Source organism: Mesoplodon mirus (assembly GCF_964341445.2).
Source record: "Mesoplodon mirus genome assembly, chromosome: 3".
Classification (NCBI taxonomy): domain Eukaryota; kingdom Metazoa; phylum Chordata; class Mammalia; order Artiodactyla; family Ziphiidae; genus Mesoplodon; species Mesoplodon mirus.
Genome location: NC_138978.1, coordinates 17250921 through 17268526, shown reverse-complemented (window position 1 = coordinate 17268526; position 17606 = coordinate 17250921). Strand labels below are relative to the sequence as shown.

Here is a 17606-nt window from a genome sequence, read left to right as displayed (position 1 = left end):
TCACTAGGACTTGAAATTGACTAGGAGTCGAAATCTACTCGGAGTTCAGCCCCGCGGGTAAAGGCCAGAGTCCTGGACCCGTGAAGCTGAGGCCTCCGGTGGGTGAAACCCACGCGTAAACGGACAAGTGTCGGTCCCAGAAACTTCCTGGGTCCGGCGCCCGGACTTGGATCCAGAAGGGAAGGGGACTCCCCTGCTGCCGCTGGCGCCGCCACCACCCCGTGAAGATCGCCACCTCTCTAAGGACCTCGAGGTCCTGGCGGAGGAGGGAAGCGAGGCAAGTCCAGACGCTCTTACCTTCCAGAGGAAATCCCGTGCGGGGATAGTTCTGCCCGGGAGCCGGCCGCATCATCCTCGGTACAGTGCCGGGAAGGGCCGCCATTCTTGCGCACGCCGGGGACGAATCCAGAGTCGGCGAAAATCGCTTCCCGTCCGCTCCCTTTACCCCTGCTGCGATCTCTTTCTTTCCTTCTTTTTTTTTTTTTTTTTAAACCTCTTCCCCCTCCCCTCCGCAAACACTCCCTACCCCCATCCCCCCACCCCCGGCTGCGGTCGCTCGCGTCCAGAAGCTAGGGAGGGGGGTGAGGTAGGGGCGGAGGTTGGGGGGGTGGGAGGGGGAGGGAAGGTGGCGACAACGAAGTTCAAACAAACAAACACACCAACCCCAAGGCCTCCTCTGCCCGCTCCGCTGGGCCAGAAGTTGTACGGGCGGATGCGCCGGGCAGGAGCCGGAGACGAGGCCGCTCTGCGGAGCGGGGCTGGGGGGGACGCGGCCGGAGTCAGGGCCCCCAGCCTCGGACTGGCGAGCGACGCGCTCTCGCGCTCCGGGCCAAAGTTTCTGAGCCGAGAGGCTGCGGAGTGGATTTCTTTTTCGTATTTATTTATATATTTATTCCCTCGCTCTCGCTCCCCTCCCTCCCTGTCCTCTCCCACTCCTCTCCACGCCTTCTTTCGCAGACCACACTCGCTACTCCCTTAAACACCAGCTTTCACACCCCCGCCCCCCAGAAGACTTGGGGAGGGAAGAAGGTGCCTCTCGGGTTTCTGGGCTTGAGGGGAGGCGATAAGGGGTGACGAGGTTGGGAGGAGAAGAGGGAAAGCGAGGGGGCGAGCGATCCGCCGGGTAAGTTGTGCAAAAGTGCTCACTGGAGTACGAGGAGGAGGAGGGGAGGCAGCGAATGAGATCTGATAGGTTCGGACTTTTCTTTTATTCATGAGGAGGGAAGGGGGCCAGGGCGGAAGGCAGCCGAGGACCAATAACGAAAAGAAATCTTCAACGAATATTTTTTTCCTCTTTTCTGATCCCCGGCTCACCTCGCTTTTGGGGGAGAATTTGAACTGCCGGTTAAAACAGAGGGAGCAACGGCGGGGCTTGGGGGCTGGAGGAGGGAGGGAGGGAGGGAGGGGGCCAACTCAGTCCCAGTGTCTTCCTTTGACGAATGGGCCGGGTCCGCGGAGTCCCCATCCCCCGGTCGCCCACGGCCCCGCTCTGCCGTCCGGCTGCATGGGAATGCCCGCCTCCCGCTGGTGGCTCCCTTGGATTCTCGCGTCTTCTCGAGCCTCCCAGAATCAGAGTCCGCTGTGTTTCACGTCTTCACCCTCATCTCACTCACAACACTCTGAAATTTCCGCCGGTGGGGCCCACCGGGCATCGGCCTAGGTGGCTTCATGGGAGGGGTTTATGACTTTCTCTGGGAAATAGCCTCTGAGCCCCGGTGTCCCATTCTTGCCTGGCCCCCTGCAGTCTGAGAAGCCCAGAATGATGGCCGGGCCTAGTGCTTAGAAGGAGGATCGCGGAGTGTTAGGGACCCATTTCTTTATTTCCTCCCCTCCCCCATCCCCAGCGGGGATTAAACCCGTGGTCCTCTTCAGGCCCCCAGCCCACATCCAGAGCCCCTCTCCATCAGGTAGTCCAGTGCCCTGAGGCGGAACAGCAAGTGGGTGCCCAGGATCTGGGGGTCCAGAGGGGTGGGAAGTTGGGGGGACGGGGCGGTCAGGATTTGGTACCACCCTGAGCTCCCCAGTTCGGAGCTCCTCCAGTGTTGGATTGCGGGGGAGGGGGCCCCAGTTAATCGGTGGGGAGTGGGAGTGGGGTGATGGGAGGTCCTGCAGTTCTCCGCTCTCCCCCTCGCTCTCCCCGTGCCAGAGTGACCAGACGTCCCTGCCTGGGGATACCGAGTCCTGGGGGCGAAACGCCCTCCCAGCGGGGCAGGACGCCATGACTGCAGGTCTTTTGTCTCCCCCGGGAAAGAGTGTCTCCGGCCCAGCGCTGGAGGCAAAAATACAATAAAATAAACCCAGCCCTCAAACTCGCCCCCAACCCCACAGCCTGCCCCCTGCCCGCCCTCTCCCGGTGCTGGGGTCAGCCTCTTCTTGGCCTGGGAGCGTTCCTCAGGCTGGCCCCCGCGTGCCCCTCTCCCCTCCCATTTTCCTCACCTGTGACCTTTGCCCCTCTCAGCATGTGACAAACTCCCTCCTCTCCCCTCTATCCCAGTACCAGGGGCTTCTCCGGCTGGGGGTGGGGATGGAGGGGTGGGGGAGGCCTTCTGGAAATGGGGGCCTGCTGAAGAGCTGTTAAACTCACGCCCCCAGTGGCCCCAGAATTGAGGTGGGGGGAGGCCCAGTCGCTTTAGAATTGGAAAGGAAGACATCCGAGTGCCTTTCCCAAACCAGGGTGCCAGGCTACCTGAGTTACAGGGACCCTACAAGGTTTTATGGGACACTTTCCTTTTTGGAGGTGCTACCCCACTGTATCCACCGGCCCCAAGAGAGATTGGAAGATGATATTTAAGCTCTAATGTGTATGTCAGGGGAAGATGAGTCAGCCTTGGGTCCCTTTTACATCTCATCTTGCTGGAGGGTCCGGCCTGTCTTGACCTCCAGAGGTGGCTATATATATACACAGATACACACACACAAACCTAAGTATGTAATATACACACATATATATACACACATCTATACTGTTCATTCATTCATCCATCAGTAATTTCTGTTTTGGCGGGTAAGAATTTAAGGCACCTCTTCTCTGTATCTGTGGGTGGAATGGGCCAGTGTGTTTGTGTGTGAATATAGGTTTATGCCCACGTCTGTCTGTATCCAGGTGAAGGTGGGTTGTGTGTGTAGGTCTGCTGTCGGCTTGTATGCCAGTCTGAGTAAGTGTGTGCTTCTAAGTGACGGTCTGTGTCTGCATTTAGATTTTGGAGTCTCTTCCTTGTTGCCTTAGCAAAGCTCTATGCGCCCATCAAGAAGGTGTGAGCTGTGATTTGGTCCGTGCCCCGGGGTGAGAGAAGCCCTCTGGGGCCCGCCGGAAGCGGCCGCTGAAGACTCAGTCCCTCCTGGAGGACTTGGCCGCTGGCGCGGCCTCGTCTGCGGAGCCCAATGGGGCTAGCGCAAAGCCGGACCCCTCGGTTCAGGGCCACCACCGATCGGCTGCTGCTGGGGACACTGGAACCCCAGGCGACCCGCGCGGGGGCCACCTAACCGTTGGCCTGGTCCCCGCCCTCCGCTGCTGCAGAAGACTCAAAGCGGCGGGTCCAGTCGCGAGGGAGACACCCCCCAGCAGGCTCCCCTAAACCCCGCGCTGGCAGCACTAACCCTGAGTTTCCGCTGCTGGGGGATTCCGTGGCCTCCTGCTGGGCAGGCAGAGGGGGAGGGAAAGGGGGGTGTCTGTCGGAATGAGCTTGGCCGTTCTCGCCTGTTGGAGACCAATTTCACAAATGATTTTTGCAACAATTAAGAAGTGTGGCGGAGTGAAATGGCGATTTCACATCCAGCAGGGGAAAGGGGGGTTCACCTGGGAGCTGGGGCGGCTGCAGCTGGAGGGGGGATCTTTCCCCCTCGTCTCAGTTCCCTTCGCTAACCCCCTTGCCCCATTTCACTCCCCATAGGACGTTAATCAACTCCTAAGACCTCCAATCTTTGCTGTAAGCGCGATGGTGTGTGTTGGGATGGACGTGGCTGGGAAAGTTTTCCCTTCAGCCCCTCACCCCAATCTGTCTCCCTGTTTCTTTCCCCCTTTCTCTCCTTCTCTCTCCCTTTCTCCGTCTGTCTGTCTGTCTGTCACACACACTTTTCTGTCCCTCTCTGTCCCCCTACGGTCAGTTTCATGGGCTCCCCCACTGTCTCATTTCCTCCTTGCCTTTCTGACGTCTCCCCGGAGGTTTCCTCTCCTTCCTCTCCTTCGCTGCCCATTTTGTCCACCGCCTCCTCCATGGTTTCCTGAAGTATGTATGGGCCTCCCTTGCTCTCCGTGCTGTAACTCAGACCTGAATCCCTGGGGAGCCCTTTGGTCAGATGGGGCTGGACAAAGACCTTTGGAAAGGGACCCTCCTGTATTTGGCATCTACCTCAAACTCCTGAAAGGAGATGGTCCAGGCCCAGCCCAGTCTGATTCCAGCACACACACATCCCACACCCCACCACCACCCACTCCTTGCAGAAATCAGTCCGTCCTAGTGCTCTAAAGGCTCGAACCACGGCCCCTACCTCCACCTGTCCCTGTTTGGTCTGAGATCTCCCCCCACCTCTTTTTTAAGGGCCACAGCAATGCTAAAAATAGGAATTCCTTCCCCAAGTTTCCAAATGGAACCCTCCAACCCCAATTAAAATGGGAGAGAAAGACATAGGCCCAAGGGTCGGGGCAAGACCCCAGGTTGACTTCAGCTGGGGAAGTGGGCCTTTCTCTGGCTGTAAAGTGACGGGAAGTGCGAGACCAGTAAGGGCCACCACTGGGGCTCCTTTTCCAGGCTCCCAGGTGGCCAGTGGTCCCTTCCCCCTGCCCAAGGGAGAGAACACTCCTTCTTTCAGATCCCTGTGCTATGAGCACTTTTTGAAAGCGATTACCCAATAAATCTTCCTTTAAAGAGTGATAAATCCACCTTGAAAACCAGCGGTTTTGATTTCGGCGGGGCCTTTTGCATTTTCAGAGGCTGCGGCCAAAGACATCGACAAATGGAATTATTCAATCTTCAAATGTTTGATAATGAGAGAGGTGGGGGTGGGGAGAGAAATGGGATATCCGTGAACAAAGGCCCCTCTGGAGGCTCCCTCCAGGCGCTCCAGGTTCCGGAAGCCAGAATTCCTCAGGGCTGCATTGGAAGAGGCACCCTTGAGAAAGAACACCTTCCCCTCCCCACTCCCCAGCATCTTTTATTATTTTTTCCTCTTAAGAAGTAGCACTAATTCTCAGAGTGACCTTGAAATATTTGCCCAAACCCAAATAGGAAGAAATGGAAAACTGGGATGTGTCCCTGCTTGACATTTTAATTTTCCCCAGAAAAATAGAATCGTATGCATTGGATTCCAGTTCCCAAAGTAAATAAAAACAATAATCATAATCAGGCTTCTCCCAGGCCCACTGTCCATCGGGATCTCAGGCAGCCTCGTCCCCACCTTCTTCTTCCTGGCTCTCCATCCTCCCTTTCCCCCTCCCTTTCCTTCTCCTCCCTCCCCACCTATTCCTTTTCCTCCCTCTCTTCCTCCTTCCCCTCCCCCCACTTCTTCTTTCTCCTCCTTCTCAGGCTGGTCCTGAGAACCTCTTACCTCCTGAAATTCTGGGAGGTAAGACAGGCTGAAGCCTAGAGGTGCCAAGATGCCTCTGTCACTCACCTGTATGTGGCCGACTGCTAGGGCCTCCCCCTCATCCCCAGCCTTCCCCCGGCTTCTCTTCTGCTTCTCTGGACTTCCCTCTCTTGCTAACTGCTTTTCCACTGGCTTTCAGAAATGCAGTCGAGGCCATCTTTACAGTGTGTTCCCCAATATCTGTGAAAACCTTCCATCTGCCCATTAACCCCTCTTTCCTTTCCATTTCTGACCTGGGCAAAGGGCCTCCCCAGGGAGAGGAGAATGCCCCTCCAATCTGGCCCCAGTGGCCTAAGGGGAATGGAGTGGGATGGAGGTGACTGTGTATCGGAGTGTGTATGTGGGAACATGTGAGGCTGAGAGCATGTGGGTACCCATATAAGAGTGTATGAGAGCAAATGACTGTGTACATGGGCATGGGTGCGTGTTATGTGTGTGAGGCGCACACGCAGATCTGAGGAGATGGATGTGTGTGTGCAACAGAAATCTCTGTTTGCTGGATCCATTGAGGAGCCTGGGGAGGGAAATCTCCTAAGCTCCCAGCTGCCTGAACAAAAGACCAAGTGTCAGATCGCACTGGGCTGCCTTCTCCGGCCCCTTTAGATCATTTCTCCAAGTTCAATTGCACTGGGTCCAGTGTTAATGGGTTGTAGACTGCGCCCTCAGACAATTACCTTATCACAGCTGAGCATCTATGGAACTGGCAAAGCATTTTCATTAAACAAATCAAAAAGGGGTGGCGGCTCCCAGCTCCGGCTGGCCCGGAGCTCGTGGCTGTGCACACATTCCAGGGAAGCCCACAAGCCCAGGCGAACTTTCCCTCCAGGCCCCCAGGCTTCTGGGGGGTAGAGTGGGACTGGAATGAGGATGAAAAGATCAAACACTGCCGGATTCCCACCTCAGATGGGCTTGCTTCTAAGGGGAAGCTGATGGAATTGGGTTCCTTTGGTCCCTAGGGCTCCTCTGTCCTCCTCTCCTTGGGAAGCCCCCTCCTCCATCATGGCCTACTCAGTGAGGAGGGGGCTTTCTTCTCCTGGATGCAGGAGCACTTGTTCTGTGTATTCACTGCTGCCACCTAATTTCCCTAGTAGATGTTCAATAAATATTCATTGGATGAATGGATGAATGAATGAAAGAATGAATGATTCTAGCTCAAGCAGGATATTCGGACTTGGGAAAAGGCTGGGAGACCTAGGCCTGAATCTTATGAGGCCAGTGATTTGTAGGGATATTGAACATTTGGCGTGCCTTCTGTGTGCTAAGACTTTCTCAGTCTCTTGGAGCATGAGGAGGGTGAATAGCCATATATGCATAGAGAAAGATGCTTAAATGGAACTCAAAACATGCCAATCTGTACCATCTTGAGTAGCAGTGGCGAGCTGGGTGCAAACACCTAGGCTAATGTTTGGTCTGCAGTCGGCACTCAGTGCATGCTGGCTCCCTTGCTTCCTGATTCCTCTATATAGTTGGCCACTGGGTTCCTTTTGTATTTATCTCTGTAGTTCTGGGGCTGAGCTAGAACACAGAGCGTACTCGAGAAAGGGCTAAGTTGAATGATCACATTACTCTTTGACCTTGGGCACCAATGTTAATAACTAGTGTTTTTGAATGGCAACCCTGCACCAGGCATTCAGGTAAGCCCGTTTAATCTCAAAGCCACTCGGGGTGGTGGATATCAGCATCTCTGTTTTACAGAGTGGGAAACTGAGATTCAGGGACGTCCAAGGTCAAAGTGAGACTGGTCCAAGGTCAAAGAGCTATCAGGTGGTAGGGAAGGGATTTTAACTTAGGCCTCCTTGACTCTAAAGCCTGCCCTATTTCCTGCTCCCGTTTCATCTCTTGCTGCCTCTGTTTCCCCTTTTTGTAAACCGGGTAATCACCATCACTGAACACAGAGACTGGTACATGGCAGGTGCTCAGAAGGTGCTGCTGAATGAATGAATGAAGCTGAAACATCCTAACGACCATAAGATATTATATCTTGCATGGGAGTCCATGCGGGTGGGTTGGGTTGGGGGACGGGGATGGCAGGACCAGAGCATGCCAGAGCTGGGAGGGAGCCTTTGAGATGATCTTGTCCAGGGATGCAGGTTCAGGAGCCGAGCCCCCTCCTGGGGGCTCTGGGGAAGTCAGAAGGTGCCTAGCCTGAGGGAGGAGGTGGCCAGTCTGGGGGCTGCTCTGGAGCCCCGGCAGGTGCCAGGTCTTCATTGGAATGTATAGATGGAAAGGAGAGAGCACTTCATATTTGTCTAGGTGAATTAAAAGCACAATCCCCATTTCCCAGAGGGAGCAGTTGGTTCATATTTATACATTTAGTCTTACAGGTGTAAAATAGGTTTCCTTTATGCTTATATAATAATTTTTCATTTGAATTTCAAGGCTTTATTCCCTTCTTTGGATTCAAGTCTTCCACCTGAACCCGATTCTCTCCATAACCATTAATTCCTTCATCATAAAAATGAATTCCATCTAATTCTCTATAGCGGCAGTTAGAGCAGATCAAAAAGTGCCTTTGCAAAGGGGCTCCCCCCGCTTCCACCATGTAGTTTTCAGCTCGCCTGTTCACCCCACCTCCCTACCAATGCTGAGTTTCAGAAACCAGAGCTTGGAGCAGAAAAACTTATTTCTCTCACTCAGGAAGTAAGTGTGTGTGTGTATGTGTGTGTGTGTGCACGTGCATGCACACACGTGCCCACACGCGTGCATAGGTGTGCTGTAGAAAATGCTTCTCAATTTCAGAAAGGCAACAACAGCAATAATAATAATGATGACTTATGATGAACCAGACACCTGCCAGGCACTTTATAAACATACTATTGAATGCTCCTACACACTCATGAAGTAGGTTTAGTATCCTCATATTACAGAGGAGGAGATGAAAGTCCAGAAATGTGAAATAAGTTGCCCAGGGTCACACTGCTAGAAGGTGGCAGGGTTTAAAACTTTTTTTTTTAATTATTAGGTATTTCACACAGACATTAAATAGAATTGACACCTACAGACACGGTTGGTATCCTCATGCTCTCCTCCGCTCCATCATTCTCTTTCTTTTCCCCTAGAAGAAACTACAGTCACAAATTTGATGTGTATCATTTCTGTACATGCTGAAGGAGGCTGAATAACAGCCCCCAGAGGTATCAGGTCCTAATCCCTGGAACCTGTCAACGTTACCTTAAAGTCAAAAAGGATTTTTGCAGATGGGACTAAGTTAAGAATCTTGAGATGGGGAAGTTATCCTGGATTAGCTGGGAGGGTCCTAAATATTATCCCAAGTACCCTTATAAGAGAGGAGAAAAAAGAGATTTGACACAGACAGAGGACACAGCGCTATGACTGTGGAGGCAGAGATAGGAGTGAAGTGGCCATAAGCCAAGGAATACTGGCAGCCACCAGAAACTGAAGGAAGTAAGGGATAGATTTGGCTTTGTGACTCCTTGGTTTTAGCCCAGTGATAGTGTGACCCCCAGAACTGTGAAAGAATAAGTTCCTATTGTTTTAAGCCACCAAGTTTGTAGTAATTTTTACTGCAGTCACAGGAAAGTAATATACATGCTTTTATAATTTTACTATCTTTTTACATTGAAATATGTGGGTTTTACAGTTTATGTAATGGTATACTGTAGGTTTCACCCTGAAACTTGCTTTTCTTGCCCCACATAATGTTTCTGAGATTTATCCTTATTGACACAAGTAGTGTCGGTTTAAAGGCAGAGAAGAATCTAATCTGCAGGGCAGGCACAGTTGGATCTTGAAGGGCCTCATTTTTGCCTCTGTTGGACGCTCTGCTGGGTAGAAGCTGAGGTGCCTCTGGCTGCCACGTCTGGAAGGGCAGGGCCACACTTGCCCCCCCATACCCCCAGGTATGGGGACTCAGATGAACACGGATTTGCCATGTGTCGGGAAGGCTGGGCTCATTGGAGGAGGGGGAAGGTGTGGGGACCTGGTTTCAAGTGAACTCAGGGATTCCATGTCTCTGAGACCTCAGAAGAGTCAAGGTTCCCAGCCATGAAGAGAAACACGCTCAAAAGGAAAACTCAAATGGAGATGAGAATGTGTGTGCACATGTGCATGGTGTGTGCGTGTGTGTATGGTATATGCATGAGTACGTGTGCATGTGCGTGCGTTAGTTCTGTTCCCTAAAGTTACAGACCCAGTTTGCCTCTCCCCCCAGGACCTGGAAAACAGTGATTATTTGTTGAATGAATGATTGAGTGTGATTATGAGGGTGAGAAGGGGGTTGGTGATCTGTCCTGTAAATATAAGTATCCGGCTATATATGATGGAGTCAAGTTGATACAAGTTGATATAAATTGTAAGGTTGTGAGTGAATGAGTGATTCTGTGGAATTCGTCTAGCATTTACACCTTTGTCGAAAACTATCACAGTTTATGGAGTTTTCATGTCCATGTTTTAAAAACTTGATTCTCACCTCAATATGGTGTGGTATAGAGGCAGGCTATTATGCTCCCCAGATAAAGGAAAGCTGAAGATGAGGGGGTGAATCAACTTTCCTGGTGTCATAGAGCAATCAGGTGGCAAACTGGGGGTTAAATCCAGGTAGGTCCAGTGAGTGGGGCTCTGCAAGAGGACACAGGCTTTAAATCCTGATGAGATCTATTTTAATCTTGGTCTCAGTCCTCAGGAACTGGGTTTCCTGGGGCAAGTGACTTAACCTCTCTGAACTTCCATTTCCTCATTTTAAAAACAGGCACAGAAACACTTAGCTTGTAGGGATTGCTGGAGAGAGAAGGCACGTACAGCGAATGGCACTCAATAGGGCTCAGCAAGGGCAGCTCTCATTGCTTTCCTCAACTGGATAGTATTTTTCCTCTTGCAGTCCTGGGCTATAACCTACATTCCACCAAAAGTTATCAGGGAAATTTAGAAATGCAAGCTGCCAAACCAGTTGGCTGGCATCAACTGCTATCACCAGGGGGCCTGAGTTTTCCTTTTTGGGGGTCATTGGAGCGTGATGACCTGTGACCTGTGCAGCCAGCAGGGGTAGGAGCCCAGCAGATTTGGGGTCATCTCGGACTTCTGGAGAGACCTGAGAGACCACTTTCCAATCTGGGGTTTTTCATTATGTAGGGGGCAGTTAGTCCAAGGGACAGCCCCAGGCTACAAATTTAAATGGGCCCTAGGCTGATGGAACTGGGCAGGAAAGATGCTGATGGGGGAGGAAGCTATGGCTACCCTGACTGGTTACCAAATGGACCTGAGGAGAATGAAGTAACACACAAGGTGGAAAAACCCACCAAAAATAGAATTGAGAAGCAAATGACAAACTGGAGAAAATACTTTCAACATCTCTGCTGCAAAGGGTTAATGTCTTTGCTATATAAAGAGCTCTTGCAAATCAATAAGAATGATGAACAACACCTGGTCAATGAACATGGACAGGCAATTTATTGAAGACATATGTGAGGGCTAAAAGCATATAAAAAATTGTCGGTCTTACCAGATACCTAAGAAAAGAAATTAATGAGTTACCATGCTCATCCATCACAGTGGCAGTTGTGAGGGGGAAAATGATACTATCCAGGGTTGCTGAGGGTTCTGGAAGCTGGGACTCCAATATACTGTTTGTGGCAGAGTACGCTGGTATCAGCTTTCTGAAGGGCAACTTGGAAAGTGTGTTTCAGAAGCTCTGGAAATGTTGAGAACCATCCTTGGGCCATCACTTTGTACTTCTAGGAATTTATCATGCATACGGGCAAAGGTATAAGCATGTTCATCACATTTTTTTTTACGGTAGGGAAAACAGGAAAAAACTTTAATAAGAGGATATTGCCAATATGTTATGAAACTTCCACATAGTGGAGTACTCTGGAACCATGACAAAGACACGTAGTAAAAGAAGTAACGTGGGTAATGTTTCTTTCACTCCACGCTAGCAACCATTCTAAATGCTTAGCTCATTTCGTTCTTACAACTGTTTGAGATAAATACTAACATTATCCTCCCAGTTGGGGAAGAATAGGAGGAACTGAGGGGTTAACTTTTCCTTGGTCTCTTACCTAGTCAATGACAGACCTCAGTGTGAATTCAGGTAGTCTAGATCCAAGGTCTGTCGTTTTTGTTTTTTTTTTTTCAGCCGCGCTCAGTGGCTTGCTGGGATCTTAGTTCTCTGCCCGACCAGAGATCAAACCCAGGCCCCAACAGTGAAAATGCTGAGTCCTAACCACTGGACTGTCAGGGAATTCCCCCAAGGTCTGTCTTCTTAACTGAACTATACTACCTCTCAGAATTTTTAATGACTTGGCAAAATGTTCATGAAACATTGAGTGAAAAAAAAGCAGCGTCCAAAACAGCATGATCCTACTTTAAAAAACAAACAAACAAACAAAAAACAACAAAAAACCCCAAAAACTTATGTGTAGAAAAATAACCCCAGGACTTCCCTGGTGGCACAGTGGTTAAGAATCCTCCTGCCAATGCAGGGGGACATGGGTCTGAGCCCTGGTCTGGGAAGATCCCACATGCTGCAGAGCAACTAAGCCCGTACGCCACAACTACTGAGCCTGCGCTCTAGAGCCCTCGAGCCACAACTACTGAGCCCAGGTGCCACAACTACTGAAGCCCGCGCACCTAGAGCCCGTGCTCTGCAACAAGAGAAGCCACCGCACTGAGAAGCCCGTGCACCGCAACGAAGAGTAGCCCCTGCCCGCCGCAGCTAGGGAAAGCCCACACACAGCAACGAAGACCCAGCACAGCCAAAAATAAATTAAATAAAATAAATAAATTTTAATAAAGAAAAATAACCCCAGAATAATGTTAATAATGTTGACCAAAATGATGAGTAAGTACAACTAAGGGGGGAGATTACGGGTGATATTTTTCTTTTTTTGGCCTCCAGGGATTTTCTAAATATTCTATAATGAGGATAATAACTTTAAAGAATAAGGACATCCACGTGAAAGTTATTACAAATGAAAAGAAACAGACTTGGGGCCCATGTTGGTACCTCAGCACCTAATTACCCCCCAAACCAGTATCAAGGCAAAGAAATGGGATTCATGGGTCATTCTTGATGTTCTCCTAGACCCTTGTCCCTTCCTTTCCACTTAGGGAGTGGGGAAGCACTGTCATAGTTTACGTGTGATTTACCTCCACCCGACAACCAAGACAGCATCCAGAAACACACCTTTACCCTACACCTATGATATGCCAGCCCCAGGGCTGGCACTCCTGCAGTTTATGGCAGAGCTCAGGTACCAATACCGCTGCTTGACTTGGAGTCTTATGCCGGACCACTGTGTTATTCACCTCCCAGATGAATAAAGTAGTTTTTTTTCAGTCTTTTGTCTGGACCATTCCAATGGCTTCAATGGCAGAGAACACTGATTCTCAAAGTGTGGTTCCCTGGACAAGCAGCATCAGATCATCGGGGACCTTGTTAGAAATGCAACTTCTCAGGACCCACGCCAGACCTTCTCGATCAGAAACTCTGGGTGGGTGGAGGGGGGGCAGTGATCTGTGTTTTAACAAGGCTTCCAGATGATTCTGATTTATGTAAAGGGTGAGGGTCACTAAATCAGAGGGATCATGGTGCTGGGTTAGAGTATTTGACGGCGTGAGAGGCATTTCTCATTTTTTTCAGATGCCCCCAAAGTGACTGGCTCTGCTAAACTCGTTTTTGAAATCCGGAAGACAGGCTCTGGGAAATGCGTTAGCCTCCCCTCCCCTCCCCTCCCTTAGAACGCTGCTGACAGCTGATTAATGGGGAATGCCCTCCAAAGATTTCTTTACATATATTAGGTTAGGAAAATCTTTGAAAACTTTTTGTGGCAACTGTGCCTGCGAAGATTCCCTCCATTGGCTTTCCTCGGGGATGGAGCAGTGTATTCATCTCCTTGCAATTTAGACAATGACCTTGATTCTTGTACCTCTCTGGGCAGTGCTGGACTGGGAGCCATGGGACCTGGGACCCACTTGGGCTCCAGCACAGATTCACTAGATGACCTTGGGCAAGTCACTTCCCCTCTGGGCCTCAGTGTGCTCCTCTGTTTAATTATAGGGTTTGAGGGTCCCTAAGCCTGCATCTGTGATTTGGAACCTGAACATTTCCTTTTGTTCTGAATTTCCAGAGCTGGGTTTGATTGAGAAGGTTCCCAGAGCTGTGTTTCATATATTGATTCATTTTAGGGAAGAAACTCACAGAATTGTAAAGAGAGAATGTGTGTGGGTACACACTTGTGCGTGTCTGTGCCCTAAAGACTGATGTGGGCTGAAATCCATAGAAGATGCAGACGGATACAGATAAAAGAAGTGGACTTCAGTTGTCTTTATTCCCTGAAAGATATGTTAACCAAAAAGTGTTGACTGATCCTGGGTTGGTTGCTGTGAGTTGTGAAATATGGACCATTCAGCCTCCACGTATTTGTGTTTTTTAGTTTTTTTCTTGTAGTTGATTTCTATATCTCATAGCATTGTGGTTGGAAAAGATGCTTGATATGAATTATGGGCTATTCAAATGTGTTCACTGGAAAGTCAAACATTTCTTCAAGTGCTCATGGACACCGAAGCTTTTACACTAAAGCTAGGAATCTGCATGAAAGCAGAGCGTCCTTGGAATGAACTGGGAGTCCTTTAAAAACCCTCCAGAGGCAAATTCTTTATTTTTCCTTCAACTGAAAAGTAAGTCCTAGAGGGTAGGGGTAGGAGAGGGCAGTGGAGGGATGCTACTGAACCAAGCCTCCCACTTCGTGTGCCAAGTTGTGATCCCCCAAACTTGGGGTGCGAGTGGGGGGCTGAGCCAGTTGCCTCCAGCTGCACATCTGATTTATCCCAAGTATTATCAGTTTCTGTGCGTGCCATGATGTGTGAAAAGTTGGGAAGCGAACACCTACACTTTGTCGGTGGGCCGTGTGCTCGGGCTGCAAGATAAAGAGCATCTTAACCTTGTCTTCTTCAGCTAGGTGATGTCCGCTGACCTACAGCGGGGTCACAGTGTCCACCAGTCCATGCCTGGCTAGTGCTCCCTGCCCCTCCCACCTCTGCTGAGTGATGGGAGACCCAGGGTACCAACGGCTTTAGGCCCAGGGCACTGCTGCCCACCTGTAAGCCAGAGCCTTGGATCAAGATTTCCGGTGGCCTTATTGGCTGAACCAACCCAGGGCAGTCAGTTTAGAACCCATTACCCCCAGTCCTATATAGATCCCAGCTGTAAGTCCCAAGCCATAGAGCTAATAATCTTAATCTTCTGCACATCCAACCCTCTTGGGCTCAGATCCCCTGACTCTCCAGCTATGTGATACTGGGTGACTGTCTGTGCCTTCATCTCTTCATCTGTAAAATGGGGATGATAATGCCACTGATGAAAGGTTAAATGAGGTGATATGTGAAAAGCATTTAGCACAGTGGCTGACACTTAGTAGCTGCCCAATCAATGTTTATTATTATTAAAGATCTGTCACAAATGTTTACTGAAACAGATGTGACATTTATCACCAAGCTGCAGCATAGCCAGAGGGACAATGTAGACACAAAACTGAGAAACAATTCAAAGGGGCTTTGGCCCTGGGTCCAGGGATCTGGGTTCAAATCCCGACTCTGCCATCTTCCAGCTGTGCGGCTTTGGGCAGGTGTTTCTTGTCAGTAGAGGTGCACCTGACTCAGAGGGTTGTCCAGATAGGTGACTAAGTAGACCAGAGTGGCCTGAATGCAGGATTAAAAGTCACAGGCAAGACTGGAGTTCTGAGGACTTGCTCATTTGAGTCTTACTGGAACAACTACATTTGCCCCTCTTCAGCATCCATAGGGGATTGGTTCCAGGAGCCCTTATGGGTACAAAAATCACGGATGCTTGAGTCCCTTATGTAAAATGGCACAGCACAACAGAGTACAGCCCACCCTCTGTATCTGTGGGTCCATATCCGTGGGCTCGGCATCCGTGGCGACAGAGGGCAGACTGTATTTCTTTTTAACAGTGGTGTTTCAAATGACTTGCCCAAGGACACCCAACCAGTTAAGCGGCTGAAGCAAGAATGGAAAGCATTAGATAGAAGGCGGCATGGGGTGGTGTGGGGTGGAGGAGAACCACCTACACTCAGATTGAAAAGGTTGGTCCTGATTCTCTCTGAGAAAGAATTCCATCACGGGTGGAACCATGTTCTCCCGGAGGGAGGCTATGTGTCCCCCAAAACTCCATTGCCCTCTAGGACTGGGTTTGTCTGCTGCTCTCTGCTGAGGCAGCATCTTTGGGAGGTGGCCAGGAGCAGCCTGCAGCCAAACGGCTTCTCTGCCTGTGATCTGGATTTCCCCCGCTGCGGCTGCCATGACAGGCATAGAGCAAAGTGTTTACTCCATTTGCAAGCTGGAAGCCATTTCAAAGGGAAGGCTGGTCCTTGATATTCCCTGAAAATATTTGAAAACAATGTTTTTGGATTATAAAAGCAACACTTGCTCTTTGCAAAGTACGTAGAATGAAATAAAGACTGCCTACCACGAAATCATTCTCTGCATTTTCTTGTTTTCATGTATTTGCTTCTAATATTTTCCCTGTACCTACATTTGCAATCCTACTATGGGTTCAAGTGCTATTTTACTCAAATCTATAAGAACATATATCTTCATGTTCTCAGTTGTTTTATTCTTCTTTGTGTTAATCCAGACAGCACATTTAATAGCTGCATCATATTCCCATCGTACGGATAGAGTGCAGTGTCATTAGCTATCCCAGATGAGACTTCGGTGGCTGCTTTCCCCTTCCCCCAGGATAAATAATGCTGTGATGAGCCCCCTGGCACACCTGTTATATAAAACCCTCCTCTCTTGGCCCCAGGGAACAGTGAGGCCCCATGGGCTCCCCTTGCATCATTTTCCCATCGCTTGGAGTGGGACCAAAACTCACTCTGGCTTCAAATGCCTGAGGCCAAATCCTTCAAAGAAAGGACTTTCCCTCTTCTATTAATTGGGCAATTTGGAAACCTGGGCTTGAGTAAAAATATTATTTTTCCTTAGTCATTCTCAAATTGCTTATTCACCAAGTTAAAGCAGCCAGTCAAAGCGAGGGAAAAGAAAACAAAACCCCAAACTTCGAACCAGCTGTGCCGTGTTGTGTAGACAAAATAACCCTTTGACAGACCGATCGCATCACCTTTTTGACCTGTTGATTCCCCACAACGTCAACGAGACTTCAGCTGTTCCAGTGGTTTGAGCTGTTGTTTTTTTCTTCTTTCTCCTTCTCCTTTCCCCCTCGTCCTCCTCCTTTTTTGATTGGTTTGTTGTGCAAACAGTATTCCAAGATGGAGAGATGGAAGAAAAAGAAAGAAAAAGATGTTCACATACACTCCTGGCCCAGAGGAGTCAGACTGGCTTTTCTCTCCCTCCCTCTCTCCCTTCTTTCCTTCCTTCCTCTCTCTTCCTTTCCTTTTCTTCTCCTCCCTCCCTCCCTCCCTTCCTTCCTTTTTTTTTTTTTTTTTTTTTTTTGCGGTACGCGGGCCTCTCACTGCTGTGGCCTCTCCCGTTGCGGAGCACAGGCTCCAGACGCACAGGCTCAGCGGCCATGGCTCACGGGCCCAGCCGCTCCGCGGCATGTGGGATCCTCCTGGACCGGGGCACGAACCCGTGTCCCCTGCATCGGCAGGCGGACTCTCAACCACTGCGCCACCAGGGGAGCCCTCTTTCTTCCTTTCTTTCTTTTCTTTCTTTCTTTCTTGCTTTCTTGCTTGCTTTCTTTCTCTCTCTGTCTTTCATTCTTTCTTTACATTTAAAACAATTGTGGGAAAACACACACACACGTATATAAAACGCACCTTGTTTTAACCATTTTAAACTGTACTATATGGTGGCATTTTAGTACATTCACAATGCTGCGTAACCATTACCACTATGTAGTTCTGGAACATTCTCACCCCTCCAAAAGGAAACCACATACCCATTAGTAGTCACTCCCCATTCCTCCCCTGACCCCAGCCCTTAGCAACCACTAATTTACTTTCCATCTCTGTAGATTTGCCTATTGTGAATATTTCCTATCAATGGAACCATAAAATACGGGTCCTTTAGTGTTTGGCCTCCCC

The 17606-nt window shown here is 49.8% G+C and overlaps 1 protein-coding gene across 2 annotated transcripts in view; it reads right to left on the bottom strand.

The window, feature by feature from the left end:
- PAX7 (paired box 7) overlaps positions 1 to 382 on the bottom strand; it is a gene marked incomplete at both ends in the record, with an annotated part of 98945 nt that extends 98563 nt beyond the window's left edge. For both annotated transcript variants that reach the window (XM_082614445.1, XM_082614446.1), the window contains one exon: positions 298 to 382. In XM_082614445.1, the coding sequence (XP_082470571.1) occupies positions 298 to 382 (85 nt within the window). The remainder of the gene's footprint in view (positions 1 to 297) is intronic.
- Between the last annotated feature and the right edge of the window lie 17224 nt (positions 383 to 17606).